Genomic DNA, 25,227 nt, shown 5'->3' on the forward strand with positions numbered 1-25,227 from the left:
AGCATTATACTTTATACCAAATCAATAGGAGGACAGGGAAGAAAAGAATAGCATTTTAGGCTAACTTTTCCCACAATTTTATGTGCTTCATCTCTGATGCCTTTAACCCGGTGGTGGTTGTCATCCTTCGTTTAGGAAACATCAGGTTTACTGATGAAAAGAAAGAAAAAAAAATTCTTATCGAATTTGATGAGATAATTATAATTAATATATTAACTTATGGTCCAAAATACCTAGGTTTAAATTAAAAATTTAAAGATAGTTGACTCATGTGGCTCTTGCGAGCTCTCTTAAATTTTTATCTGTGATTAGTAGTACATTCCGTTATCCACTACTAATCCTTGTTATCCATTTTTGATGTATGACTAGTTTGTCGCGATGCGACTTAATAAGTAATGTATTAATTTGTTAATTCTAAACTAGTAGATTCTTCTAGCCTTCACAAATTATTTAATATATATATATATATATATATATTTATGTAAAACTAAATCAAGATGTTATAAAATATTAAATTTTATATAATCATTGAGGTTATGTATTTTCGAGCTCTTTCTGTATCAATCATAGTCATAGTTACCATTTGGGAGTATCGAACCTGCAAAACTAAGTAGAGACATTCCTAATAAATATCTCTCTCATGATTAAATTATTTTAAGGTTATCGGATAGTTTTGATAAAAATATATTTTCAATACGCGAGGAAATACACGTGAGAGTCCTTTGTAGGTAGGTGGCTTTGAGGATCATGGGGTGATCACATACTATTCTCAAGTCAGATGGAAAATGATGCGATTGATTGTCAACGTGTTCATCACATATTATGTGACGATAAAATCTCCATGATATCATTTACCATCTCATTTATAAAACATATTCTATTATTTAAAATGCCACGTAGAAAAGCACTGATTATTATTATTATTATTATTATTATTATTATTATTATTATTATTTTGGGTAATGAGAACATAGGAAAAGCATTCGATCAGGCAGCATTTCAAATGGAGAGTATTTTGTTTTTCCATGAACAAATGTCAAAAAGTTCCTTTGAGCAAATTGACACCCTTTGTTCAGCATGCATTTCTAAGTTTCACTTACTTTCTATATGCCTCACCGAGCACAGTTTGAGCAGGCCCTGTAAATGAGATCAAGAACAAGTATAGCTGTCAAAGTCTCAAATCTGGATCTTAAGTAGCTTACTGATTAAAATGTATTCAACACAAACAAAATTAAGAGCTTCAAGGACTGCTCAGTTTGCCATTTGTGGTAAGGTACCGTCGAGACGATCGATATTTGACCATACAATCTTTAATATGTGATTCCTAATTTTTAAAATATTAGTTTTCACATGTCGTGTGTTATTAATATTTGAATGTGTTTTTCAACAAAAGTAAGAGATGAGTAGGAGATTTTATTATAGTATGTATCGTGTTAGTGGTGACATCAATGTCATTATCGATTAAACTTTAATTAAATTTTTAATTGATATATTTTTTATTTTATTTTAATTAAATAATTTGATAAGTTAGGGATTAATTTTATGTAAGAAAAAAGACAATATTTTCTTTTCTTCGCCCCCTTCGTAATAAATTTTATTCAGGAGGATGCATGTACCCAAACATAACACCGTTATTGGGAACCGGCAGCAGGAACGGAGGGTGGTGTGGCTTCCCCTGAATCCCGTGCCTCTACCGTGGCAGGCGTCAGGAACAAGCCTCGGTAGATCCCGCGACGCGAGGCCCCCGGCGTCAGTGAGTGGACAAATCCCTGTCCCGTGCCTCCTCCGGGACAGGGGATGGATCCTGGCGGCGGGCCCCGCCTCGGACGAAACGACGTCCGCAGCTTCAAACCCTGACGCTTTAAATGACGCCGTCGACGGGCCCACCCGGGGAGTGCTCGATAAAAGGCCGAGGGCGAAAACGGTAGCAGCGCCCTCGCCACCTCCGTCCCCATCCTTCACGCATCTCGAAGGATTCCATCTTCCCTTTGCTTTAGGGATCCGCTGCCGCTCTCTCGTGCGATCGTTGTTGTACGTGGGTAACTTCGATGATTATGTTTTGTAGATTGTTATGTCTTACTTGAAATCTTCTTCTTCTTCTTCTTCTTCTTCTTCTGATGGAAACCGACTAACGAGAAGGTTGTCTTCACTATTAGCATGCAAGGAATTTTGCCTAGTTCTTGTACTCGTTATTTAGGTGTGGATTATTGGACAATGATTGTCTAACAAATGGAATTGGTTCTTTGGATCAGAACGATGAGCGACAAGATAGTAATAACCTACAAGCGAAAGCGTTCCTCATCACAATCTGATCTTACCAAAGCCAGAAAAGTTGATTCTTCGGAAAAGACTGAGCAGGAAATGCTCCCAAAAGCTGAACTTGATGCTTTCGATGAGAGGTTTGATCAAGTTAGCGTGGTAACGAATCAAACCTATTTTCTTTTGCATAAAGATGAAAGTATGATGCACTTTGTATTGCCCGTTTTATTTTCTTTTGTTTAACAAGACAGTGATGTTTCTTTTAACTGAATAAAACTATTGTTTTCTTTGGTGGTGTAAGGATTTGATTGTACTTTTTTTTATAAATCACAATTAGATTTGTATATTGTATCAATTCACAATGTGACCATGCTTTATGTTTTACCTTCAGTCCGAATGCTACTGCTCTAGAAATATCTGTCGGAAAGCATTCACATTGAGACTAGCAACTTTATGCTATTGTATATCGTAATTGCCAAACATGTTACAACTTCGCATCAGATGTCTCCAAAGTGAACTGAATGTGTGTTTGTGTGTGACATTACATGCTTTTAAGAACCTTATCATGTTGGGAATTACCCCTGGACGGGAACTATGGTGGAGGACGATTAGATTATCGTCCCTAAACCCTATATAATGTTGCGTCTCATGTTACATTCAACATATATGCTAGTTCATTGGAAGCAGAATGGATAGGAAGGTGAAGAAGTTATTGCAACATTAATTCTAAAGTACTACTTAAGAAGGGATTAATATGATAAATTGCCATCTAATTCCAAAGGAACATTTTTGCTTGCCAGTGAGAAACAGTGAAGTTTTAGGTTAGACATTTTTTTTCCTTATACCGCTATAAACTTAGTCTATTTTCCAAGATGCTTTTGTTTTCTTAATTTGGCATTGTAAATATCAAGGAATGCTCTTATCCTTTTAAGATGTTTTGCGCTTTTTCATATGTAAACCATATGTCATGTCCCATCGGATATTGACTTTACATAATTAATGTATATTGTCATAGATTATTTTTCTATCATCACAATATGAATATCTGCTAGTCACGTAAGTTGATTCAGTAATCCATACCGATATTGCATTCATGCCATTTTCTTCAGCATATAAAAGGTAAAGATTTATATATATATGATTGTTTAATTTTGTTAAAATTGGAAAGTAATAATGTTGGTGAGTTTATTAGGGAACCTTGAATGTTATGGAGAACTTAAAACTCGAACTACTTGACGATGTGGATTAGTATAGTCCAGTGCTACCTTAGTTATAGAATTGATTTAGTGTTCGCAAGGCACTAATTTTTGTTTGAAGGAAGTTTTAGTGGCTTACCATATAGGATTGGATTAATTTATAATTACTAGCTATTCCTGGGACCTCTTAGTTCTGCATTTCTTAGGTAAAATTTTGAAAGTATCCTTTGCCTCCATTTTTATCTTTTTATTCTGACATATGAATCCTACATCTATTGGGAGCCTACTTTAGTGGACCAGGATTTACAGGAGGGAGGAACTTTATATGGATATCTGATTTAGAACCTTCTTTTTGTTGTTGTCCATCTACTTACTTCTCTCTGAATAAGTAGATGTCTTTGTTGGAGATATTTTCTCTTTGAATTTTGATGTCTTTGTTGGATAAATTGACGATAAAATATGCTGCATCAAGCTGTTCCCCATGCCTTCAAGGTGCATTTATTTTGGCCTTCTGGCATGTGAAAGAATGATGTTTATAAATTTTCCATATTAGGAGAGAAATTCTTGTATTCTAACTTCTTAAACTATTTGTGGCTTCTCGCTAGATCCATTCTTACCTTCATGACGACTTTCCATTTCCTTTGAGTGTTTATTAACTATGCCACCCACACTATTGTTACTGATAAAATCAGGTCAATAAAAAAATACATGGGTGCAGGAATCAAATCATGGTACTGTTGATCTAGAAAATGCTGTAAGTTGGAACTTTCACTCAGTTGGACCTGACTTCCTAGTGTTATTTTTTGAAGAAAGTGCTTAGAATATATGAAGTCCTTTTCTATCTGATTATCATTTTTCTTATAAGTGATAACTTCAATCTAGCAGATGTTGACATTCTTTGGTTGTTTGAACTATGGTATGCAATTTCGAATAGTACTGTCCGGTACGGGCGGTACGTATCGGTCCGACGACATATCGGTACGTGGACCGCCCGCTATCGGACTGAACGTGCTACGGTGCTACATTGCTACAGTAAGAGGAAGAAATATTTAAAACCACTCGGTACGTCCTGATATACCGCTCGGTACGCCTTGGTGTACCGAGCAGTACACGATACCGTACCATACCGAGCCAACCTCGAAACACCGGTACGGTACGATATTGCATTCCTTGGTTTGAACATGTACCACATGCACATACATAATGAACATTGGTTTTTGGTGCTGTCATGATTGTTCGAAAGTTGGATCCTAATGACTTATTTTTACATGAATTTAATTCTTTATCATCCATCCATTTGATAGCTAGTTCCTATGGTGATTTATCTGATCATCACACAGGATGATACAGCACTGCCTGTCTACTGTTAGATCATTAGAATTGTAACTATAGCATAATACCACTTGGTTAATGTGGTTTAGGAATATGAAGTCTATAGTTAAATTGATGTGCCATAAACTGGATAAAAACCTTAAGGAATGCATCCAACTTGATATCATAAATAAGTATTAGTAACTTTCTAAATTGAACAAAAGCATGTTTCAGCATTAGATTGCGAGACGAGACATGAACAAGTGCATCACGTATGAAGAAAGCAGAGCCTTGAACTTTCTAGTCGATCTACTAAATCAAGAAATAGATGGATTATTTCCGGACATCAAATGTAGTCTTTTCTTGGTTTAGTTTAATGGGTCGATTTACTTTCAACGTAGTTAAATTTTTTAAGAATAGGTTATCATGTTATTTTCTAGTTTTCATGTTGTTTATGACCAATCTTGATATATTTGTTAATAGACGATATGTTATTATATAAATAATACTATTCTTGCTTCTCAATGAATATGGTTGCCTTGTATAACCGAAAGTGGAGTCTTGTATGGCAGGTTTCTTGTTTGATAATGTGAACTCTACATGTCTATATGGTACAATTTCTTAATACTTGATAAATCTAGTATCTCTGATATTTAAGTTGCAGCATATATTGCTTACTGTGATTCAATATCTTCTTTGGCTTCTTTTCATGGATAACTGTTATCAGTGATACAGTTATATGATAACTGTTTTTTGAAATATTAGATTCAGGCTATATATTGAGGTTTAAGCAAATATAAATAAAACAGAATGAAAACTGTAGTTGAACTGTGCTTGAGTTTAGTTAAAACAGACCAGATTGAGCACCATAAGTCCAATGCTCAGCTTGGCTGGCTTACCTGGAGTGATATTAAGTGGATAACACAAGATTTATGTGCATTTTTATTCAGTATAAAATTAAAAGCCAGTGATTGTTGGTAGGGAGTTGCCACTGCATGCTGATATCATACTGAAGCAGTAATACTCAATGAGACAAAGAACTTGGGGGTTAAAGAATGAGAAAGAGTGGCCATCTCTAAAATGTTATCAAGCAATTCTGCAACAGTTCTTTCAGAGGAAAATGCAAATTTTAAAAAAATATTTATTCTAAAATTTCATCATTTCATTCTATTTGTTGACAATTTAGTTGAGGAAAATGCAAAATGTCATCAAGGCTTCGAATGTTATTGCTAACTTTGCCCTGTCAGATTTTTTTGGAGTCACTTATTGCATTGAACTAAGCAAGAAACCAAACTTTAATTTGTCATTACTGACACCACCAGCAAATTGTTAGCTTATTTTGAAGCATTGATTGTATAAACAAAATGCTTAGCTTCTCCATATTTCTAGGACTCTTCATCTAAGGGAACAAATTATTTTCTTGTTGAGAACATCAACATTTCATTTGCCATTATTGTCCTAAACCCGATCTTTCAGGCCTTATTGATTTCAAGCAGGATAAAAAGACGTTTAATAGCAATGTATGCAATTTTGAATAGTACCGCCCAGTATGGGCGATACGTACCGGTCCGACGGCATACCGATACGTGGACCACTCGTTACGGTACGGAACGTGCTACAATGCTACAGTAAGAGGAAGAAATATTTAAAACCGCTCGGTAACAGTGATATAGTGCTCCAATGGTCAAATTAACCGTTGGAGCCCTTTCTCATAGTATTTAAACTCTTCTTCTCCCTTATTTCATTCCATTATATTCTCATACTCTTTTAAACTATCTTAAACTTTTTTTTTCTCACATTTGTGCTCTCATAAACTTTACAAAAGAACGATTTATGAATTGAATCGAAGCTAATTTGGGAAGATTAAGAGGAAGAACTTTCTAATCAACAGGTGTGTTTACATAAGAACAATCCATAATGGACTGAAATACGAACCTTGAACAAGATATTCTTTAAAGCTCGAAAAAGATATGTAATACTATTCTTACCTAATTTACATTGATTTTGTTAAACTTATGCTATTACTATATTTATTTCTAACTTAAAAACCCTATCCTAACTTCTTTTTTTTTTCAGGTATTTTCGGAGGGTTTTACACCTGAATTATGTGTATCGCTTGGTACACGGTACCGTACCATATCGAGCCAACCTCGAAACATCGGTACGGTACGGTATTGCATACCTTATTTAATAGTGCTCTAGAATGAAACCACTAGAATTATAGTGGTTGGTGCATTGAGCCTAAGGACTCATAATTTAGAAAAAAAGATTTTTTTTTTAATTTGGTGCTCTTGTAATGGAATATTTTAATCTAAATCAGTAGGGGTAAACTTGTCACGTGTAATAACACTTATGTTAATCAGCAAGGAAGAGCATGGTACTCTTCCAAGTAAATTTTTTGGCACTTCCGTTCAAGCTTATTCAGCAAGAAAATAGACCAGCTTGTTTCTTATTCGATCAAGCGTATAATTGCTTTCTCTGTTGAACTAACTACCCATATAAGGCATCATATCCGGTTCATGTCATTGCCATCCATGTGGGAGTTACGACAATTAAATTTAATTCAGAGCATATCAAGATATATAGAATATGATGAATGATATGATTCATCATACTCCATGCATCTTATTAGCATAAGCCACAATTTTCTCGTAAGCTGAGATTTGCTTCGGTGATGTTGAGATGGATGTGCATGTCTAGTAAGAGATAGGTTAGATGTTTAAATTCATGAATATGTATTTCACCGGTTAGGTAAGGTGAGTAAATTTGATTGTGGTGCCAGGAGTTGATGTAAAAAGACTCTGGGAGAAACGGTGAGGGATGTGATGCCTCTTAGTTTCTAGTGATTTGAATAGAGCTCAATTGCTGAAAGTGTTTCATGTCGCCAAATGGTGTAGATTATGTGGTTATCTTCGGTATTTGAATATTTAAATTATGAAATAAATGTAATTAACTCACTGTGCTATCTCTTAGATTGTGTATGTTATGCGTGACTAACTCAATATGGTATGTAGGTGAATTCTGATAGTTGGAACTTATATTGCATGGTTGAATGGATCAAGCATGTTGAGAGTGAATTTGGTTCTCTGCATGCAATAGTTCTTGCAAAATTGAATGTTATGCTATTAATGTGACTAACTCTCTCAAAACATTTTGGACAGATGCCTGATATTGGAAAAGAAGCCGCATCTAAGATTGAACCACATGAAGCCTTTTCTCGAGCGAGATGGTAAATTTACTTTTTAGGTCATGGTTTTACTCTCTATTCTTTGTTTTGGTGGCAGCAGTAGTAAGTCTGTTTGTACACAGTGATGCAGAAATAGTTGGAGAGTCACAACCTCCATGTTCACACGGTGAATCCATGGGGTTGACCACAACTGACACAACCAAAAACTACATTACAGTTGAAAACGAGCAGCCAGATTTAGCCCAAAATGAGATAGTGACCAGAGAGGAAACAGGAGATAAGGTGGTTGAGGAGAGAGGTCATGAGAACCTTGTTAAGCCTCAAAGTTCTACTCCAAATCGTGCGGCAGTATTGCCGGATGAGAATAGTGATGGTAAGGCCAAAAAAACAGAAGGGCTGGTAAATGTTGATAAGGCACTGCAGGAGTTCTCTGATGTGGAGAGGATTGGTGTGTATAGCGGACAGGCATCATACAGAATGGCTTCTTCCTCTTTGCGCCCGGTTGGTTCATCTGTGCAGAATCAACTTGATCCGGTGAGTTCTAGCATAAGAAATTAGCACTCTTAGGAGGCTTGCTGAACCTGCCGGTTTACTATGATTCGGCCGGTTTGGCTGATTTAGTATGGTACGATCAATATTTGCCGATTTGATAGTCGAAGGTACACAGTGTCCAATATATATATATATATTCTTTTAACTAGGGTTCGGGCCAAATAAGTAAAATATAAATTTTATAAATTATAAAAAAAATGATACAAAATAAATAAAGGAAGAGATAAAAGATTTGACCACCTCTCAGAGATTAGATTTTTCTTTTTGTTAATCAACTAAAATTTTCGTATATGGTCCCCGCCATAGGACTTTAAAAAAAAAAGTTATTTTTATATCATGTCTCCCGTCCCCTTTTTTTTTTTTATTAATTTCATTTCCATTTCATTTAATGGCAATAGAGTAAACTTACTTTTTCTATTAGATCATTCATATATTAATCAGATAAATTAAGCAAAAATTAACTAACTATTTTTTTCTTTGTTTGGTGAATACTTTCTGCTGGTTTTTTTTTGTTTATTAAACCCTCACTAACTAGTCCTCTTTACAAGCCTGCCTGTGTTTTTTCCGAATGCATATTATTTTAAATCAAAATGAAAGGAAAACATATGTTGTGCGTATTCTATTTTATTGTTGTAAGACGATTCCTTTTTTTCTCTTGGCCTCAGGAAAGCAGATCAAAAGGAAAACTACCGTTCTCAAATTTAAGATGCCCTGCACATAAAAAGCATCAGCTTACGGAAGCATCAGATACCTCTTACGTTTGTGCTAATTCTCCGGACATAGTAGGCCCTAAAATTTCTCTGGAGGATTTCCGAAACATGCCATCGTCATCATCCGGTTTGAACTTCGAAAACAGTGTTCATCAAGATGACAGGGTCAGGGAAATCCAATGGCCCGACTTTGGTGACACTGCATCCAAATCACAGCATCAGCAGATGTTTAATGATGCTACGCATGCATGGCATAGTACATTATCGGATAAGCCCAGGAGGATTTTAGCTCCATGGTCAGAACCAGAGTTGGATTTTCTTTGGATTGGAGTGAGAAGACATGGATTAAACAATTGGAATGCCATCATAAAAGATCCAATCCTTTGCTTCTTGAGATCAAGGGTGGCAAAAGACTTGGCTGAACAATGGAGTAGAGAACATAAAAAGCTTCTTGATGATACACCTTCTCAGCCAACAAGACCATATTCTGCACCAGCTCTCTCACCATCTCCTTTTATGCCGAGATCTGCAACACATGTTTGTTATTCTGGAAACATTAGTTTACCGTCAGGCCTTCAAACAGAGAGAGCAGAAACAACATTTTCCCCCAGAGGATTATTCATTCATAATGAGAACACTCGTGGGAGCATTCCTGTGGGAAGAACTCCTGTGAATCATCATCTTGGCAGCAATCCAGCAAGATCTGATTACTCAACCACAGGAATTAGATACCCGAGGAATTTTGAAGCACACGACATCAAAAATCAGTTTGAGACATCTACTTTACATAGAGGATTACTTGAAACGCCCAGGTATGAGGTGCAATCTCCTCCAGGCAGTAGTATTACTCTTCCTCACTGGCTCAGTGAAGCACTGAAAAGAAATCAAGAGAGATTAGGATTGGCTGACCCAAGCACTGGGCGGTCTATACTTAAGAACGAGGAGAGAATCTATAATCCCAATTTTGAGAATTTACCTGCTCCAGATCATACTGTGGCTTCTCATGGAAATGCTGGCGGTACAAGGGTGGATGAACCATGGTTCCCGGAGAGATCATGCATGATTCCTGTTCGAGGCATAACTTTTCAGGGTTTTCCATCAGTTGATCCAGGATGGGATACAAAAAGTTTTGATTCATCTGCACCCAGTACCTTGGGTATGATTATTGGGGAAACATCCAAGGATGCAGTTGATGCAGGTTTAGGTCCAAATAATGCATTAGATTGGAATAAGAAAAGTTCTGGTTCAGTTGGACCCAGTAACTTGGGAATGATTCATGAGGACACATCCTCAGAAGACACCATATCAGATGATCAGATAGGAAAAAACCAGACATACAAGAAACTGGTTTGAAATTGGCCATTTATACAGGTTTTCTTTTCTTTCTTATGGGCCTCTCTATTTCTGCTGTTTATGCATGGCCATTTATGTTTCCCTTAATATATTGTTGTTGTAGATAATTATCAGATTAGGATGCCTATATTCACTTAAAGCTCTTTGTCTTCCTCTTGTAGACATGACAATGCACTGTTTACCAAGACTTCAATCTGCTAAGATGCATTATTGTGGAACTTATCCTATGACTTTTGTCTTCTTTGCATATGTACTTTTATACAAAGCTATTTCTTCTAAGAAAATTGAGTACCAAATTCTGTTAATTCTATTTTCTTAAAAAAGAAGATCTTGTTAATCTACATCCAAAAGATGATAAAGTAAACTTGTACTGTTTCTGGTTCTCATCAAGCAGATTAATCTACACATCAGTGTGTTATAGTTGTGGTAAACCAAGTCCTTATGAATGTTATAATCTCGATATGTGAATGGATTACATCAGCAAAGTTTCTTGTTGTCTCTTGTATGTGCAAAAACGAGTCACTTGGATGAACTAACAAATTAAAGAGTTTCCAGAATGACAGTATAAAAGACAATATTCTCTTTGGTGTACTGTTACCCAAGAAGAGAGTCAACTAATTTCTTCATCATTTTCTCTTTAGATCAATGTGCTTGATCAGAAGTAGTGAAGCTAGGGATGTGGTATTACTTAAACTAATGAATTGGCTGCAAGCACAATTTTACCTTGAAAATGATCTGAAGGGCCAAAGTCTAAATTAGGAATATTCGATCTCCTGTAAGCTTCTGAAAGTTATTCATACTGGCTACTCTGACAACTTAAAATGTCAATTATATTTGAGTTTGTAATAATTTCCTTTGTTGTGAATCAGATAAGGAAATTGGGAGGTACCTGATGGCTTGACCAATCCACATTGGACAAATGGAACAGCACAAAACACTAGCAATTAACCAGAGATGTACAAATTCATTACGACTAAATTTCTCTTAAGAGGCTCACAATCAATCAAATAGCACCTAAATTGCAAAGACAAGTTGCTTATAATTAGATATTCAGCTTTTCTAAAGAGTGAATCATACAATTCATAGGTTTTCTGTTGTCTAAGCTTGCATTACTGTGATGAATGATGCAAATACACAGGATAGAAATTAAAGTTCCTCTGGACCATGCTTGACGAGCTGCAGGATTTGAATCTTAAAACTAGTGAATTATTATCTTTTCCTTGCCTCACATGTGACTGCACAATTAAGTGGTGATCAGATGCTTGGACCATATTGTGAAGAGAATGATCATGAGACTCACATTAGTCATCACTAATGATCTCAAAAACAAGGCTAATATACCTTCTCAAAGCCAAGCACCCTTTGCTCAATCACATGGACATGCCATTCTACTCCTCATTCTACCTTGTTAGATTAAGATCCCAAATCCAACAGTGACATGGGATACAACATCCAAAGTTACTGCTTCTAGAAGTTAAAGGTACTCATTCACTTCCCTTGTTCAAGAGAATGAAGCTTAGCTCTTATACCCCTAAGCAGGCAAGCCTCAATAGGTTTTCAATGCTCGATCAAATTAGACAGAAAACAACCAAGATGGCATATAGTTGCCTTCTCTTTCATACAAATCTCAAGTAATGGTGAAATTTGATACTGCATTTTGATCACTTAAGACATAAATTAGTCCTAGGTGTGTACTTGATATATAGATACAAGACTAGAGCCCGATGGCAGATGGGAGACTTAATGGGTAATGACTACAAATTTTGTCTTTGTTCCCTTCAAATAAAACAGATTGGAAAATTCACTACCTGAGGCCAAAAAATTCCTCCAAACTTACCAATGGATGATACCAAATCATAAAATTAGCGATGGAACAAGGAAAGACAAAAAGTTGTAGAGAACAGAATGGCTCACATTGACACAAGCTTTGGGCTGTCGTTCAGCATTACCATCCCAGCAGCTAACTCAGCATCGAGTGGACTGAGGTGCAGGTCCCATCATTTGCTTCAAGCTGCAAAAAATTGCATAAGATTTATAAGATTCAGGTGAAATTTGAGACTTTCAAGAACATGGCATTTTCATTTATCATTGATCAAGTAACAGAAAGACAATAACTAATTTCTGGTTTTTAAGTCATAGAACTATTAAAGTACCTAGAATATATCACAAAGAAGTCATATTAGTTTTCAGGTTTCTTGGTTGATTTTGTTTCTTACAATTTCTACCCTGAACATTTTTTTCTTTTGTGAATAACCTGCTATCAGTTTCTAGTTATGAGGTCAAGACACAGCACCTCAAAGTATACAAGCTTGAACAACTTTCATGACTGAATAATTATCCCATCCAGAAAGAAGTTTCAATTGATAAAGAAGGATTGTCCTCCTCAATCAAGGCTTCATGATATCCTGGCCTATGTGTTCTATATATAGTTTTTCTTTATTTGCTCATGCTGACCTTTAGATAGCTGTCTATGTACACGCCTTGTGCTAAACTCCAAAGTCAAGCCGTCTCCACATGGTTCCTCCATGAGTTATTCCTACTATGGTCAATGACAATGTTATGTCATCATCATAACTTCCCAAAGTTCCCATTAATTTCATCCATGTTATTTTAAATATTTCCTCGATTTCTCCTTTGACACCAATCCATGCTGTTCTAGGGTCCTGGTAAGAACAAAATTGTTGATCACTTTTACTTGTAATATAGGCTGGGATGGAATTATCCACTAAAAACAAGTTATCGATAACCTAGATATCTCTTTGGAACATGATTTCTGAAGTGCAACCTTCTAGAACGGTAAAGGATTAGGGAAAGATCTTACTCTGAAGAAGTGCTGCAGCAGATTAGAGAAAGAGATTTGCGTATGAGAATAATATATTCTTTTAACAGCAATCGAAGTTTGCAGATGCTAACTTTTTCTCCTTCCCATTTCTCAGGCTTTTCACTCCCTCCTCTTTTTACCTGTGCTTGGCAACTTTTTTTCTGTCTTCAAACTAGTGATCTTCCATTCTTATGCAGGTTTCTGAAATGACAATATATATTGCTATTGTGCTAACTCAACAACAGCATCTCCTCTCACTGCTTATAGCCTAGAAATACAGTTCAAATTCCAATCTATGGAACTGAAACACCTGATTAATTTTTGACCTATCAATCCTATGTGCAGTTGCCCTAACACTGCTCTTATCACATAACAGCAACCCTAATTTTTCCCATATCCTTATTCTAAGAGCCAGTAACATAGTGCGGCAATATGCTACTATGCCATAAGCAATCACTTGTGCATCCGTCACCGGAAAAGATGAACTGAATTCCTCAATGACGCGTGGTATCCTATTCAATCAGTTGGTACTTAAAACGCCTACTTGCGCGAGGCAAGTTGGGTGTCAAAGTGATCTAACATGAAAGAAGGAGATGTGAAATGTTTCTTAAAGAGCAGCGCATTAAACTCGATGCCACAATGAATTCTAGTTGATGAGAAATCAGAAACCAAATCTTTACTATCAAGCATCAAATCGGCCATAGGGGTACCGTTTCTTGTGGCGCTTCGAGCGGGAATGCTCATCCCGGACATCCTCATTAGCCGCCGCGTCCTCCGCCTGCTTCAGGATCTCGTTGTAAACCTCATCGTCGCGAGGTCATCCGAGACCAATTCCGTCAAGGAGATCGGTACCCGAGGGGATTGAGAGCGGAAGGCAGCAAAGAATCAAAGGAATTTGGGATTGAGAAGCCGGGCGCTTCTTCACCTTCCTGTGCGGACACTTCCCTCCCATCTCTTCCTTCTTCTTATCACTCGCTTGGGGATCGTCGAGAAGGCGGCGGCAAAGGAGAGAGACGCGGAGGAACCCTATGAGCCTGAGGAAGTGCTTTTGCATACACCCTTCAAAAGCTTGGCATTTGCGTTTATTATCGATAGGACCGGGTTTGAGCCCAGGCCTGCGAAGCCCAGCCCATGAAGCCCAGTCCAATTACATGCTCAAGATATAATTTAAATTATCGATTATAAAAAAAAAATAAATCAACAACACGATTAATGATGACTGGGCGGGGCTTTTGAGTACTACAGGCATCGCGGATGATTCATCGGCACACCGTTGATGCAGGTTCTTGGATACTACAAGCGCGCACGATCGCTCGGGTAATAGGAGTAACAGTTGCCGTCGTCTTCTTCTTCTTCTGCTTCCCAGGTAGGGCGTGGCTGTGATCTCCTTTTAAGTCCACCATGGCGTCGTCCCGAGTTCCTCTTCGCGTCTATCGGCCAGTCCGCGGAAGACCACCGCCACCGACCGTGGACGACGACGCCACTGGATGAATCCAGTGACGGACGACGCCGATGAGCTGTACGGAGTACGTGCAGCATCCAGCTCTCCGTGGTCCGCTTCGTCGAGCGGGGCCCGTCGAGACAGACCATGATCGACGAAGCCACGTTTGGCTGGGTCCCGCCCACTAGGACCCAGACAGACGCCACTGGGGTAATCCAGTGACGTCTCTCATTGATCATGGGCAGGTTAAGTCGACCTCTCTCATTGGCAGTCCAGTCGTCTCGCCATCAAGAAGACCGACAAACAACAGCCCAGCGACTTAGTTCTCGTCATCAACCCAAATACTAGCAACAAATTGCCTCCTCGTTCATGTTTCCTTCTCTATATGCTTGTTCTTTCTGTGGGCGACGTCGCGGGTGGCGCTAACGATTCCGTTGCATTGCAAAGGCTGCATCAACAATATCGAGAACACCATTCTGAGGGTTAGAGGTAGGGCTTGGTGATCCAGTTAGAAATTCGACCGTTTGATTGGGATCAGACGTACCAATCGCTCGGTGTTTACTAGGAGTGAGCGAAGGTCGTCGGGGCAGACCGACCCACGTCACGTCTCACATGCGTAGGATCCCACCCAGCCGGACCAATCATCTGTGCGCAAGTCATTACGTGCTTTATACCCACGTAGTTAGCAAAATGCCGCAGACAAAGAATAGAGAACCACACAACATTTGGGAGCATTTGATAATTTAAGGCATTAAAAGGCTAGAGTACTAATCAAACTTATAATCCATAAAACAGCCTGAATTACTAGGAGAAAACCGGGAATTACCACTAAGGATCTCACCATAATTCATCCCTAGAATCACGGAGTCTGATTCAAACCTAACACGCCCAAGGCAGAGGAACCCAGGCGATCAAACGGCGAGACCTTTGGCTGGGGGATTGGAAGGAGACTTTTTCTTGGGCTTCTCCACTACGATGGCTTGTGTGGTTAGGAGCATTCCAGCGATGGATGCAGCATTCTGAAGTGCACATCTGGTGACCTTTGCAGGGTCGATCACACCGGCTTCCAACAGGTTCTCGTACTTGTCCGTCATTGCATTGTAACCAATTTCCCACTCGCCATCCTTGATCTTCTCCACCACCACTTCTCCCTCCACACCAGCATTTTGAGCAATCAAAGCTGCAGGTGCCACCAGTGCCTGTTCATTGCAATTAAAAAACCAAAGGATTTGCATCAGCATATTTATGAACCAAATCTGATCAATATATGTTCTAGTGCAAAACAAGATTTTGCATCAGTGCCTGTTCATCGCAATTTCAAAGCCAAAGGATTTGCATCAGCTCATTTATGAACCAAATCTGATCAATGTATGTTCTAGTGTAGAACAAGAATTATTTGCATGGTACATCTCCAATCAAACCAAAGAACTAATATTGATAACAGATATAAAATGTGTTGGATGTTGGTATGACCATATCCAAATCTTTTTCATCAACAAAAAAGTGATGCTGATATGCAGCACTCAAATATATTTAAAATGGATAAGAACCAAACAATATTCATAACCATCTTGACATGGGTGTGCATCAATACCAGATCTTGTGGTAAATAGTTATGCGTGTATATTGGTCAATCAGTATTAGAGATCAGAATACACATGTATGTGTATGTCAGATAACTGAAGTACTCAACTAATACGATAAGAAATGGAGGGTTCAAAAAGAGATATATTACTAAAATAACAATGAGATTCACTTTGATTTTGTGTTTTGATCACTTATTTTCTGGGCATTCTGATAACCAGATTTGGATAAAATTAAACCTATATTTGTATCAGAAGTGGGAATATTCAGCTGACAATACAAACTTATATAGGCAAATACAAGGCAAGCATTGCATAACAATATCTGGCTACTGGCTAGACTCTGACATGGGAGCAAATAGGTCCCTAGAATTTTAGGACAAACAGAACTTAAAAAAGATCTTATAATAGGGCTTAAATGAGAAACTACATGGTTGGATAGCTCACCTTCTGTACAATGTCAGCACCCAGAAGCTCATCATGATCTTCCAGTTTTTTCTTGATGGCAGGTACACTGGCTGAGAGATGAACATAGGCAGCACCGCCACCAGGTACAATACCTTCCTCGATAGCTGCAAAAGTGGCATTCTTGGCATCCTCGATCCTAAGTTTGCGGTCCTCGAGTTCAGTCTCTGTTGCAGCACCTACTTTAATGACTGCCACTCCACCAGATAATTTTGCAATTCGTTCAGCTAGTTTCTCAGAATCATAAACTGAGTCTGTCTCAGCAAGTTCCTTCTTTAACTGAGCAATTCTGGACTGGATCTCATCTTTGGTTGCAGCATCAGAAATTATTGTTGTAGAGTTCTGAGAGATGGTTACTTTTCTTGCTGTGCCAAGCTGCTCAACGGATACACTCTCTATCAATAAGCCAAGATCTTTAGCCTGGAACTCAGCCCCTACAGCAGTGTACAGTAAACGGAGAACATTTAAAATGACAAGCTAAAGGTCATGTCTGATTAAGAAAAATATTTCTTTAATTTGAAATTAAGCGCAATTGATAGAAATGAGAAGATTGGTTATTATTGAGGATAGAATTCAAGTGACAATAACTCCTTAGAAGGATCATGAAGTCCAGCTTGAACAACACAGAAGACCAAAAGTTAAACATCTGCGACCAGAAAATGCATGTTAAGCCAATCCATGCCGCAACTACAGAGTTGCAGCAAAAATTGGACGGCACGCAGATCATTTCACAGTCGATACCTTAGAAAATAAGGTAAATCACATGGGAGGACCCACAACTAGAAATTTTGAAACTGTATCCAAGCTTCAATTTCTAGCAATTAATAGCTCGAACTTCTGTATAGATGCAATCAACTCCTGCCATCAAATTTGTTGATGGAATGCTGACAAGTAGGCACAATCAAACCCTCAAAGCAGCAGGAAAGCTGATCTGCAACAACATGAGAGAGAAAACATGTCGAGAGGGGAGAGAAAGAGAAGTTGAGAAAATAGAGAAGTGTAAAAGACAGTGAGGAGACAAAAATCTTTCATCTATTCTTAGTTCCTATCAAAGTTTGCAATTTCGATCCATTCAGACGGTATGCATCGGTACGCCCAAAAAAATCAAAAATAACTCAAAAATACTTGAAAAATAGAAAAAAAAATATATTACAGTTTTTAAATTGAAAATAAATATACATTTAATATAATTTTAGAGAAAATAATCTAAATTAGGACAGAATAGTGACACATATCTTTTTAAGACTTTGAGAAGTAACTTTGTGGTACGTTCTGAATCATCCTTCTGTTAATACTGAATTATCTACAAAGAAATGACTTGAATTGTTAGATGTGCGTGAGAATGAGTTTGAGAGAGTTGAAAAGATTGAGAGAGTGATATAAGTTGAAAGAGAGGGGAGGAAAGGATTTAAAAACTCTTTCTTATAGTTCAAACGGTCAATTTGATCGTTTGAAATAAGGTAATCTCAGCCCTTGATCGGTATCGATCGAAATTCGATTATTACCGACTGGTATAGGTCGATAACGATAAGATTTTGACCGTTACCGCCTAGTACAGACCTCGTATCGCCTGATATAGGGTTAGGTTATGGTACTGCTCAGTCTAAGGCGGCTCGTATACCCGTCCTGCTTTAGACCGATATATACTACTAGTCATAGGTGCCCTACAAGCCAATCACGTGAGTGATGACACATGTGACATGATACACATTCTTTTTACTCATTATATTATTTGGCATTGTATCACTTTATATTGCTTGTTGCATATATGCATATATATATATTTTGATGTTCATGGATCTGTGCAATGAGAATCGGATCGTGATGAGATCATGATAATGAGACCGATTCACTTTTAAACATAGATCCTAAATAATCCCGATCATAGGTTGGTCGAGAGGAACATCGAGATAACCGAACAGACTTATGTACTGTATACCCGTACATATGATGGAGGCGGCTGGTTTCATAGCTGCTCGTGTGGGGACACTAGGGATACAGTGCAAGTGCTCATTGGAGAATGAGTTCACTGATTGATCCATTCACGGAATGCTGGATAGTTGATGATGCCTTGTTGTCAGATAGCGATTCCGTTGTCCTAGTGGTGTATTTGATCCTTAGACTTGAGCCACCAAGGATATCCTGTATGAGTACTACACTCTTTGATACCGGACTTATAGGTCTAGAGAGGTTCCAGATCTAGCACAGCCGGTCATCGGAAGTGGTAGCCAACCTTACGAGGGCTATTGAGTGTCGATAAAGGATCATCCGCTCTCGATGTCATGAGAGGAATATCTCATGTGTTCTTGCTAAGACAAATCCCTAGCCAGGGTTATTCGGATTGAGAGAGAAAGAGTTCTCCGAAAGAATCTGATTAGAGCAAGACTCGAGTAGAAACTATATGAGTTTGTACCATGCCTGGTATACGGTCTCTGGGGTATTAGATGGATAAGGGACTATAGATACACGGTAACTGAGAACAGATAGGTCCAATGGATTGGATTCCCCTGTATCGTCTGGGGACTACGGCATAGTGGCCTAATGCGTCCATAGTCGATGAGTCGAATGAATTATTATGAAAATAATAATTCACTAAGCCAGAAGGAGTTCTGACAAGTATGACTCACGGTCAGCTCGATATTAGGCCTAGAGGGTCACACATATGATAGGCATTGCGATAAATAAAGGTTCAGATATGAGATATCTGTCGAAGCCTCTATCTTATTAGATATCCAATAAGCTCCTGAATTATTGAATCATATGGATGAGATCCAATAAGAGCCAATAAGATATTATTGGACATAAATCCACCAATCTAAGAGGCTTGGGTAGTTGGATGGAGATCCAATACCCAATAGGTTAGGATCCATTAGGGTTAAGTTAACAAGGCCTTCATAAATAGGAGGGAACCAAAGGTTCATAGGTTAAAGCTTCTCTTAGTTGTCATCTCTTATTCTCCTCTCCCCTTCTCCTCCTCAGATAGCAGGCTTGGAGATTTGAGGAGCGTCGTCGCAACCCTACTGTATGGATCACCGCTAGAGAGGAGGGCGCTTGATTTCCTTCATCCTCTCCTACAGATCTGCAGGGAGTCAGGAATATATGATCTCCCTACGTAAAACACAATCTCTCATATACGCAGTTTTCAGTTTTATAGATTTTGCGCACCAATCTTCGCATGACAACAAACACAATTTATGAGAAATTTGAGAATTTTTGTTTTCTGTTCTTCCGCTGCGCATGTGATATCACCCCTAGATTTTCCTATATATACCACCCGTACCGAGCGGTATGGGTCGATACTACAAACCCTAGTTCATACTAACTTACATAATCCCTAACCGATGTTAGAGAAGTGGAACACCTTGGACCATGATTTATAAGATCAGCTTTCCTCGAAGTAGCAGGAAAGCTGATCTGCAACAAAATGAGAGAGAAAATGCATCGAGGGGGGAGAGAAAGAGATGTTGAGAAAATAGAGAAAAGTGTAAAAGACAATGAGACAAAAATCTTTCATCTATTTTCAGTTCCTACTAACTTCCACAATCCCTCACAGGTGTTGGGGTTGTGCAACACCTTGGACCACAATTTATAAGTCAGTGTACCAAACCTCACCATGTGGCAAGATTAAAAAGCTCACTAGATGTTGGAGTTGTGCAACACCTTGGACCACAATTTATAAGTCAATTGACCAAACCTCACCATGTGGCAAGATTAAAAAGCTCACTAGATGTTTCTTGACAGCAGCCAATACGACGTAGCTAAGGCAGGTCAAGAGGAAAAGGAAAGGCTGAACTACAGTCCCTGCACTTCTATCTGTTACTACTTTTTCATTTTTTTATGTTTGACCTGTTACTGGTGTTGACACCATTTAGGAAGGCTAGCTGATGCCTCCTCATCTTTTCTACTTCTTTAATAAATTCTTTCCCCCACATCACCGTTTCCACTCTTGCCGCCGATTATCTAACCATATATCACCATTCTACAACAGCAAGTCTTAATTGTCACGGTACCAAAAGTTTGAGGAATTAATGCAACAAGTTTGGAGACCAACCAGAAATTAACCTATAGTTAAGAAAGCCATGTAATTTACCCTAACAGTACAATACATTGAAATCCAGAAAAGGCTTCCATGGTCTTTCTGGTGAAAAGAACTCCATCTATTCTACATCCTAAACTGAAAAAAGTACTAGAAGTCTTTCTGCCATTTTTCCAATAGAACTATCTTCAGTGTAAGTATATTTAAAACTATTTGCACAGCAGTTTTTCTGCATAACACGATTTACAGTTACCAGACATGTTTGAATCCTCCAAGTCATAACTATTACTTAATTTCTAACAAGATCAATAAGAATAGTAGAAGGGATAAAAGAAAGCTCACATTTGGGCTTTTGAACACTACTCCAAACATGGAATTCAGCAAATATGAACAATCATGACCAAAGAAGTGATCACCTTTTGCCCCTATAGTTCACATATGGGCTTTAAAACAAGAAACAGAGAATCATATGCAGTTGCATACCTGTTGCTGGAGCAGCACACCGCTGTTTGCATGCCACGTAACTAACCCCAGTCAGGTAAATGCCAGTGTGCATTATGCCAATACAAAAGTATGCCTTAAATGAGCTAACAACCCTCTAATGTATAATACATATGTGCTAACACCTTGATTTATGACACGAAGATTTTCTTTGAAGGGTTGGAGCAGGAGACTCCGCATAGCTGACTACTCGAGTTCTTTTACATTCACAGTAACCAGTCTTGTGCTACATGTGATGGCAACCTTAACAATATTTCTCATGTTTTATTTGATGGCTCACATGTCCATTATTTTGAGAAAAGAATCTTGTGCAAAATCAGTTGATCTATTAAGCTTAGTATTTTCCGGGCAGGTCAATGATGCTTCACTCTCTGATGGTGAGCCCTTGCAGCATTCTAGTATTCTTTTTTCTCCAGATGTTATTATTACTTACACTTTATGGTTCATATGAATGATTACCATTAGCCAGTGGAAGATTAATCTTAATGCTTTGTCTTAATGATTTACTTGGAAGCTAAAGAATGATTTACATACCATAAATTGGATCATTGAGCTTATTCCTATCGGAAAAGAGTTATGTGAAATCCCATTTCCAAGGGAACAGTTAATGGCCCACACAAGTTGTCAGGTCAGAACCACCTCCCCTTGCCAACTCAAGTTGTATAGTGATATGTCTGTGGTTGAATTGCTATTGCAAGAACCAGAATTCCAATTCATACTCCCAATGGTTGTCAATTAATTGCAAAACATAACAACACGAGGACTACTAATATTTTTAAAGCTGAATCAGAGGCTTTAACAGATGTTCACGCTCTTGTTGAGTATATCTGGGTGGTCTCACACTCAAATTCTGATGTCTATTGGACAGAGGGAAGCCTCCTTGGAGAATCAAACACTATATCAGCAACTGTTTATACTAACTTGTTATGTAGACTGAAATCTGTCTTCATATCTTTTTAGAGAGTAATCAAGCAATCAATTGGCATGCTAATGAGGGAGAAGGATTGTTTCTTTTCGTGTCTAACCTATCTTGAGATCCAATATATCTAAAGCTGCTTGCATTCAGTTTCAAATTTATTTTGTTCTTAGAGAAAAAAGTTTTGGTGAAACAGATGGCTCCTACCAATGGACAAGTAATGGCATAACCTTTGATAAAGAAGCAACTTTATAAATGGTCTACCTGTCATAATTGCAATGTCCTGAAGGATAGCCTTTCTCCTCTCACCAAAACCAGGTGCTTTTATTGCTGCAACATTGAGAATGCCCCGCAACTTGTTCACAACAAGAGTTGCCAAAGCCTCCCCAGTTACATCCTCAGCAATAATGAGCAGAGGAACTCTCAACTGTGTCACTTTCTCTAACAGAGGAATGATTTCCTTTATCGTCGAAATCTTCTGATCAGTCACTAGGACCTTGGCATTTTCAAATTCCACGATCAACTTCTCAAGATTTGTGACAAATTGTGGGGAAATGTAACCTCTGTCAATCTGCAATGTGATGATTCTTACATTGAAAACAAAGACACATGAAATGACAAAAGAACAAGAGCTGAAACATGTATATAAGATGGCAAACCTCCATCCCTTCCTCGACATCAACTGTTGTCTCAAATGATGATGAAGATTCAATAGATAAAACACCATCAGGGCCAACTTTATCAATAGCATCGGCAATCATGTTGCCCACGAACTCATCATTGCCAGCTGAAATAGTGGCAACAGCTGCAACAAAAGATAATTGGTCTTTAGGATAATAATAACTCTTTAACCTACCACTTCCCCCATGGGATAACAGAAAAAAAGAATATTTGCTAATTGCTGCAGCTACTCATATGTTTCTTTCTTCATCAAAGATAATATCATCTGAAACACATACGAACATGTATAGCCATTGAAAGTTTCAGATACCTCAACAAACAAATATTTTACCTTCAATGTCACCTCGTCCCTTCACTGGCCTTGCTTTCTTCTCGAGCTCTTCAACTAGTTTCTGCACAGTCTTGTCAATCCCCTTCTTGACAGAGACAGGATTTGCACCAGAGGTAACACTTAACAAACCCAACTTAATGATTTCACGAGCAAGGACAGAAGCAGTTGTTGTCCCATCACCAGCTGAGTCATTGGTCTTGCTCGCAACCTTCAAAACACAACACAAAAACCCATAAATATCAGCTCGTTCTTATTGTAACGCTTGAAGAAGCATAAAAAAATCAACCAAAAAAGCTAACAAAAAATTACGAATGACAAAGTGCTGGAGGAAGAACAGAAGCTATGAAGAAGCTGCAGTACCTCTCGTATCAGTGCTGCACCAGCATTCTCCATGGGATCAGCCAGCTCAATAGACCGGGCAATTGTGACGCCATCGTTAACTACTTTTGGATTCCCAAACTCATCCAACACCACGTTCCTCCCTTCATTTGTACCACAACATCAAGAACAAAATCATAATCTTGCAGCTCCATTTATAATCAAGAAACAGCATTTATAATGCAACTAAAAATGCAAGATCCAACTTTCTAATTGATCCCGAAGCAGAAACATTGTGTTTAAGATGAACAACATCTTTCTAATCGATACGTGACAAAAAATGGCATATTGTCTCGTTGTTGACATGCAAAAAACCATGATGGCGGAAGCGGCAAATAGGACAGAACCATGCACAAAAAGGGCAATGGTTGCCACATCAGAATAGGAGACAAAGCTAAAACCAAAATACCTCTGGGACCAAGGGTGACTCCCACGGCGTCCGCGAGCTTCTCGACGCCGGCTTGGAGGGAAGACCGGGAGCTCTGGTCGAAAGCGATCTCCTTGGCCTTGGCCCGCACTATCATCGGTTTGTAGCCGCCGCTCGCCCTTCTCCTCAGTCCCGATCGCTGCACCCTCGAAGACCAAAATCCGATCACACAAGCCACAACAATAACCGACAAGTAGCGCGATCACCGAGAAAGCATATCAAAACGGGAGAAAGAGACCTGTCGAGGGGATCCGATGAAGGAAGCGACCGAGATCGCATTCGCCGCCGCCATTACGTCACAGGAGGGATCGGGATCGGATGCAGAAATGGAGATCGAGGCGGCTCGAGAAAATGGGCGAGGGTAGGGAGATCGCGATCGGGAGTAGAGAGTTTGGAGGTCTCCAGAAGATTCGACTTCAAGCAAGAAAAAGTGGAAAGTGTGCTCGGTTTAGGGTTTAAGCGATACGAACGAGTCCCGCTGATCAACAGCGGACCAGACCGGACCAGCGGGCTAACCGGATTTCGCAGCTTCGGTTCGTTAATTGGACCGTTCTTGTATTGACCATAGTTTTGATTGATGTTGGAAGTAGTTAGTTATATTCATTTTGCATGAAGAAAATTATTTTATGTAATCCTTAAATAATATTTTAAGCCCTATTATAAAATTAATTTTGGAGTTTCCTTAGTAGAAGGATCGGTTGATTTTAGATTGATGTCATTTTAGCACTTATTTATCTTTGATAAAGAAAAATAAAATATAGTTGATGATAAAGTTCAAAATTATGTATTTATAAATTTCCCTAAAGTTAGTAATTTACAAAATTTGCTCCTCTAAAGCTTAAAAACTTAAGAGAAGTCATTGTAGTTGATCGTTAGTATAAACTTTGAGTTAAAAAATGACGTTAATATCATTTCAGAAATATTAAAAAATAATAGATCAAATAATCAATGAGAATTATAAAAAGATAATTTTGGCACACAAATTTAAAATATTTGCAAAACATAAATTTTTGAAGGAATATATATAAACATTTTAATTCAAAATAACAAAATATGTTATTTCCCAAATTTGAAAGAAT

The 25,227-nt window shown here is 38.2% G+C and overlaps 2 protein-coding genes and 1 long non-coding RNA gene across 3 annotated transcripts; 1 reads left to right on the plus strand and 2 right to left on the minus strand.

Moving 5' to 3' along the window:
- Positions 1-1,901: 1,901 nt before the first annotated feature.
- LOC103973508 (uncharacterized) lies at positions 1,902-8,656 on the plus strand. Its single transcript, XM_009388089.3, has 4 exons — positions 1,902-2,031; positions 2,253-2,418; positions 7,928-7,995; positions 8,076-8,656. The coding sequence occupies exons 2-4, from the start codon at positions 2,257-2,259 to the stop codon at positions 8,509-8,511; spliced, it is 666 nt and encodes a 221-aa protein (XP_009386364.3). The 5' UTR covers positions 1,902-2,031; positions 2,253-2,256; the 3' UTR covers positions 8,512-8,656.
- A 783-nt stretch (positions 8,657-9,439) lies between these two features.
- LOC135643002 (uncharacterized) lies at positions 9,440-13,203 on the minus strand. Its single transcript, XR_010498119.1, has 4 exons — positions 13,023-13,203; positions 12,483-12,579; positions 10,192-10,281; positions 9,440-10,088 (listed from the first exon to the last, which is right to left on the minus strand). It is a non-coding gene; the product is annotated as an uncharacterized LOC135643002 (long non-coding RNA).
- A 2,334-nt stretch (positions 13,204-15,537) lies between these two features.
- On the minus strand, positions 15,538-24,572 carry LOC135643001 (ruBisCO large subunit-binding protein subunit alpha-like). The gene is made up of 8 exons (XM_065159496.1): positions 24,387-24,572; positions 24,131-24,287; positions 23,704-23,825; positions 23,344-23,551; positions 22,991-23,136; positions 22,596-22,902; positions 16,861-17,312; positions 15,538-16,029 (listed from the first exon to the last, which is right to left on the minus strand). Exons 1-8 carry the CDS (start codon positions 24,438-24,440, stop codon positions 15,742-15,744), a joined length of 1,734 nt encoding a protein of 577 aa, XP_065015568.1. The 5' UTR covers positions 24,441-24,572; the 3' UTR covers positions 15,538-15,741.
- Positions 24,573-25,227: the final 655 nt, after the last annotated feature.

The sequence above is a fragment of the Musa acuminata genome, chromosome BXJ3-7 (genome assembly GCF_036884655.1).
Source record: "Musa acuminata AAA Group cultivar baxijiao chromosome BXJ3-7, Cavendish_Baxijiao_AAA, whole genome shotgun sequence".
In the NCBI taxonomy this organism is placed as follows: Eukaryota; Viridiplantae; Streptophyta; class Magnoliopsida; order Zingiberales; family Musaceae; genus Musa; species Musa acuminata.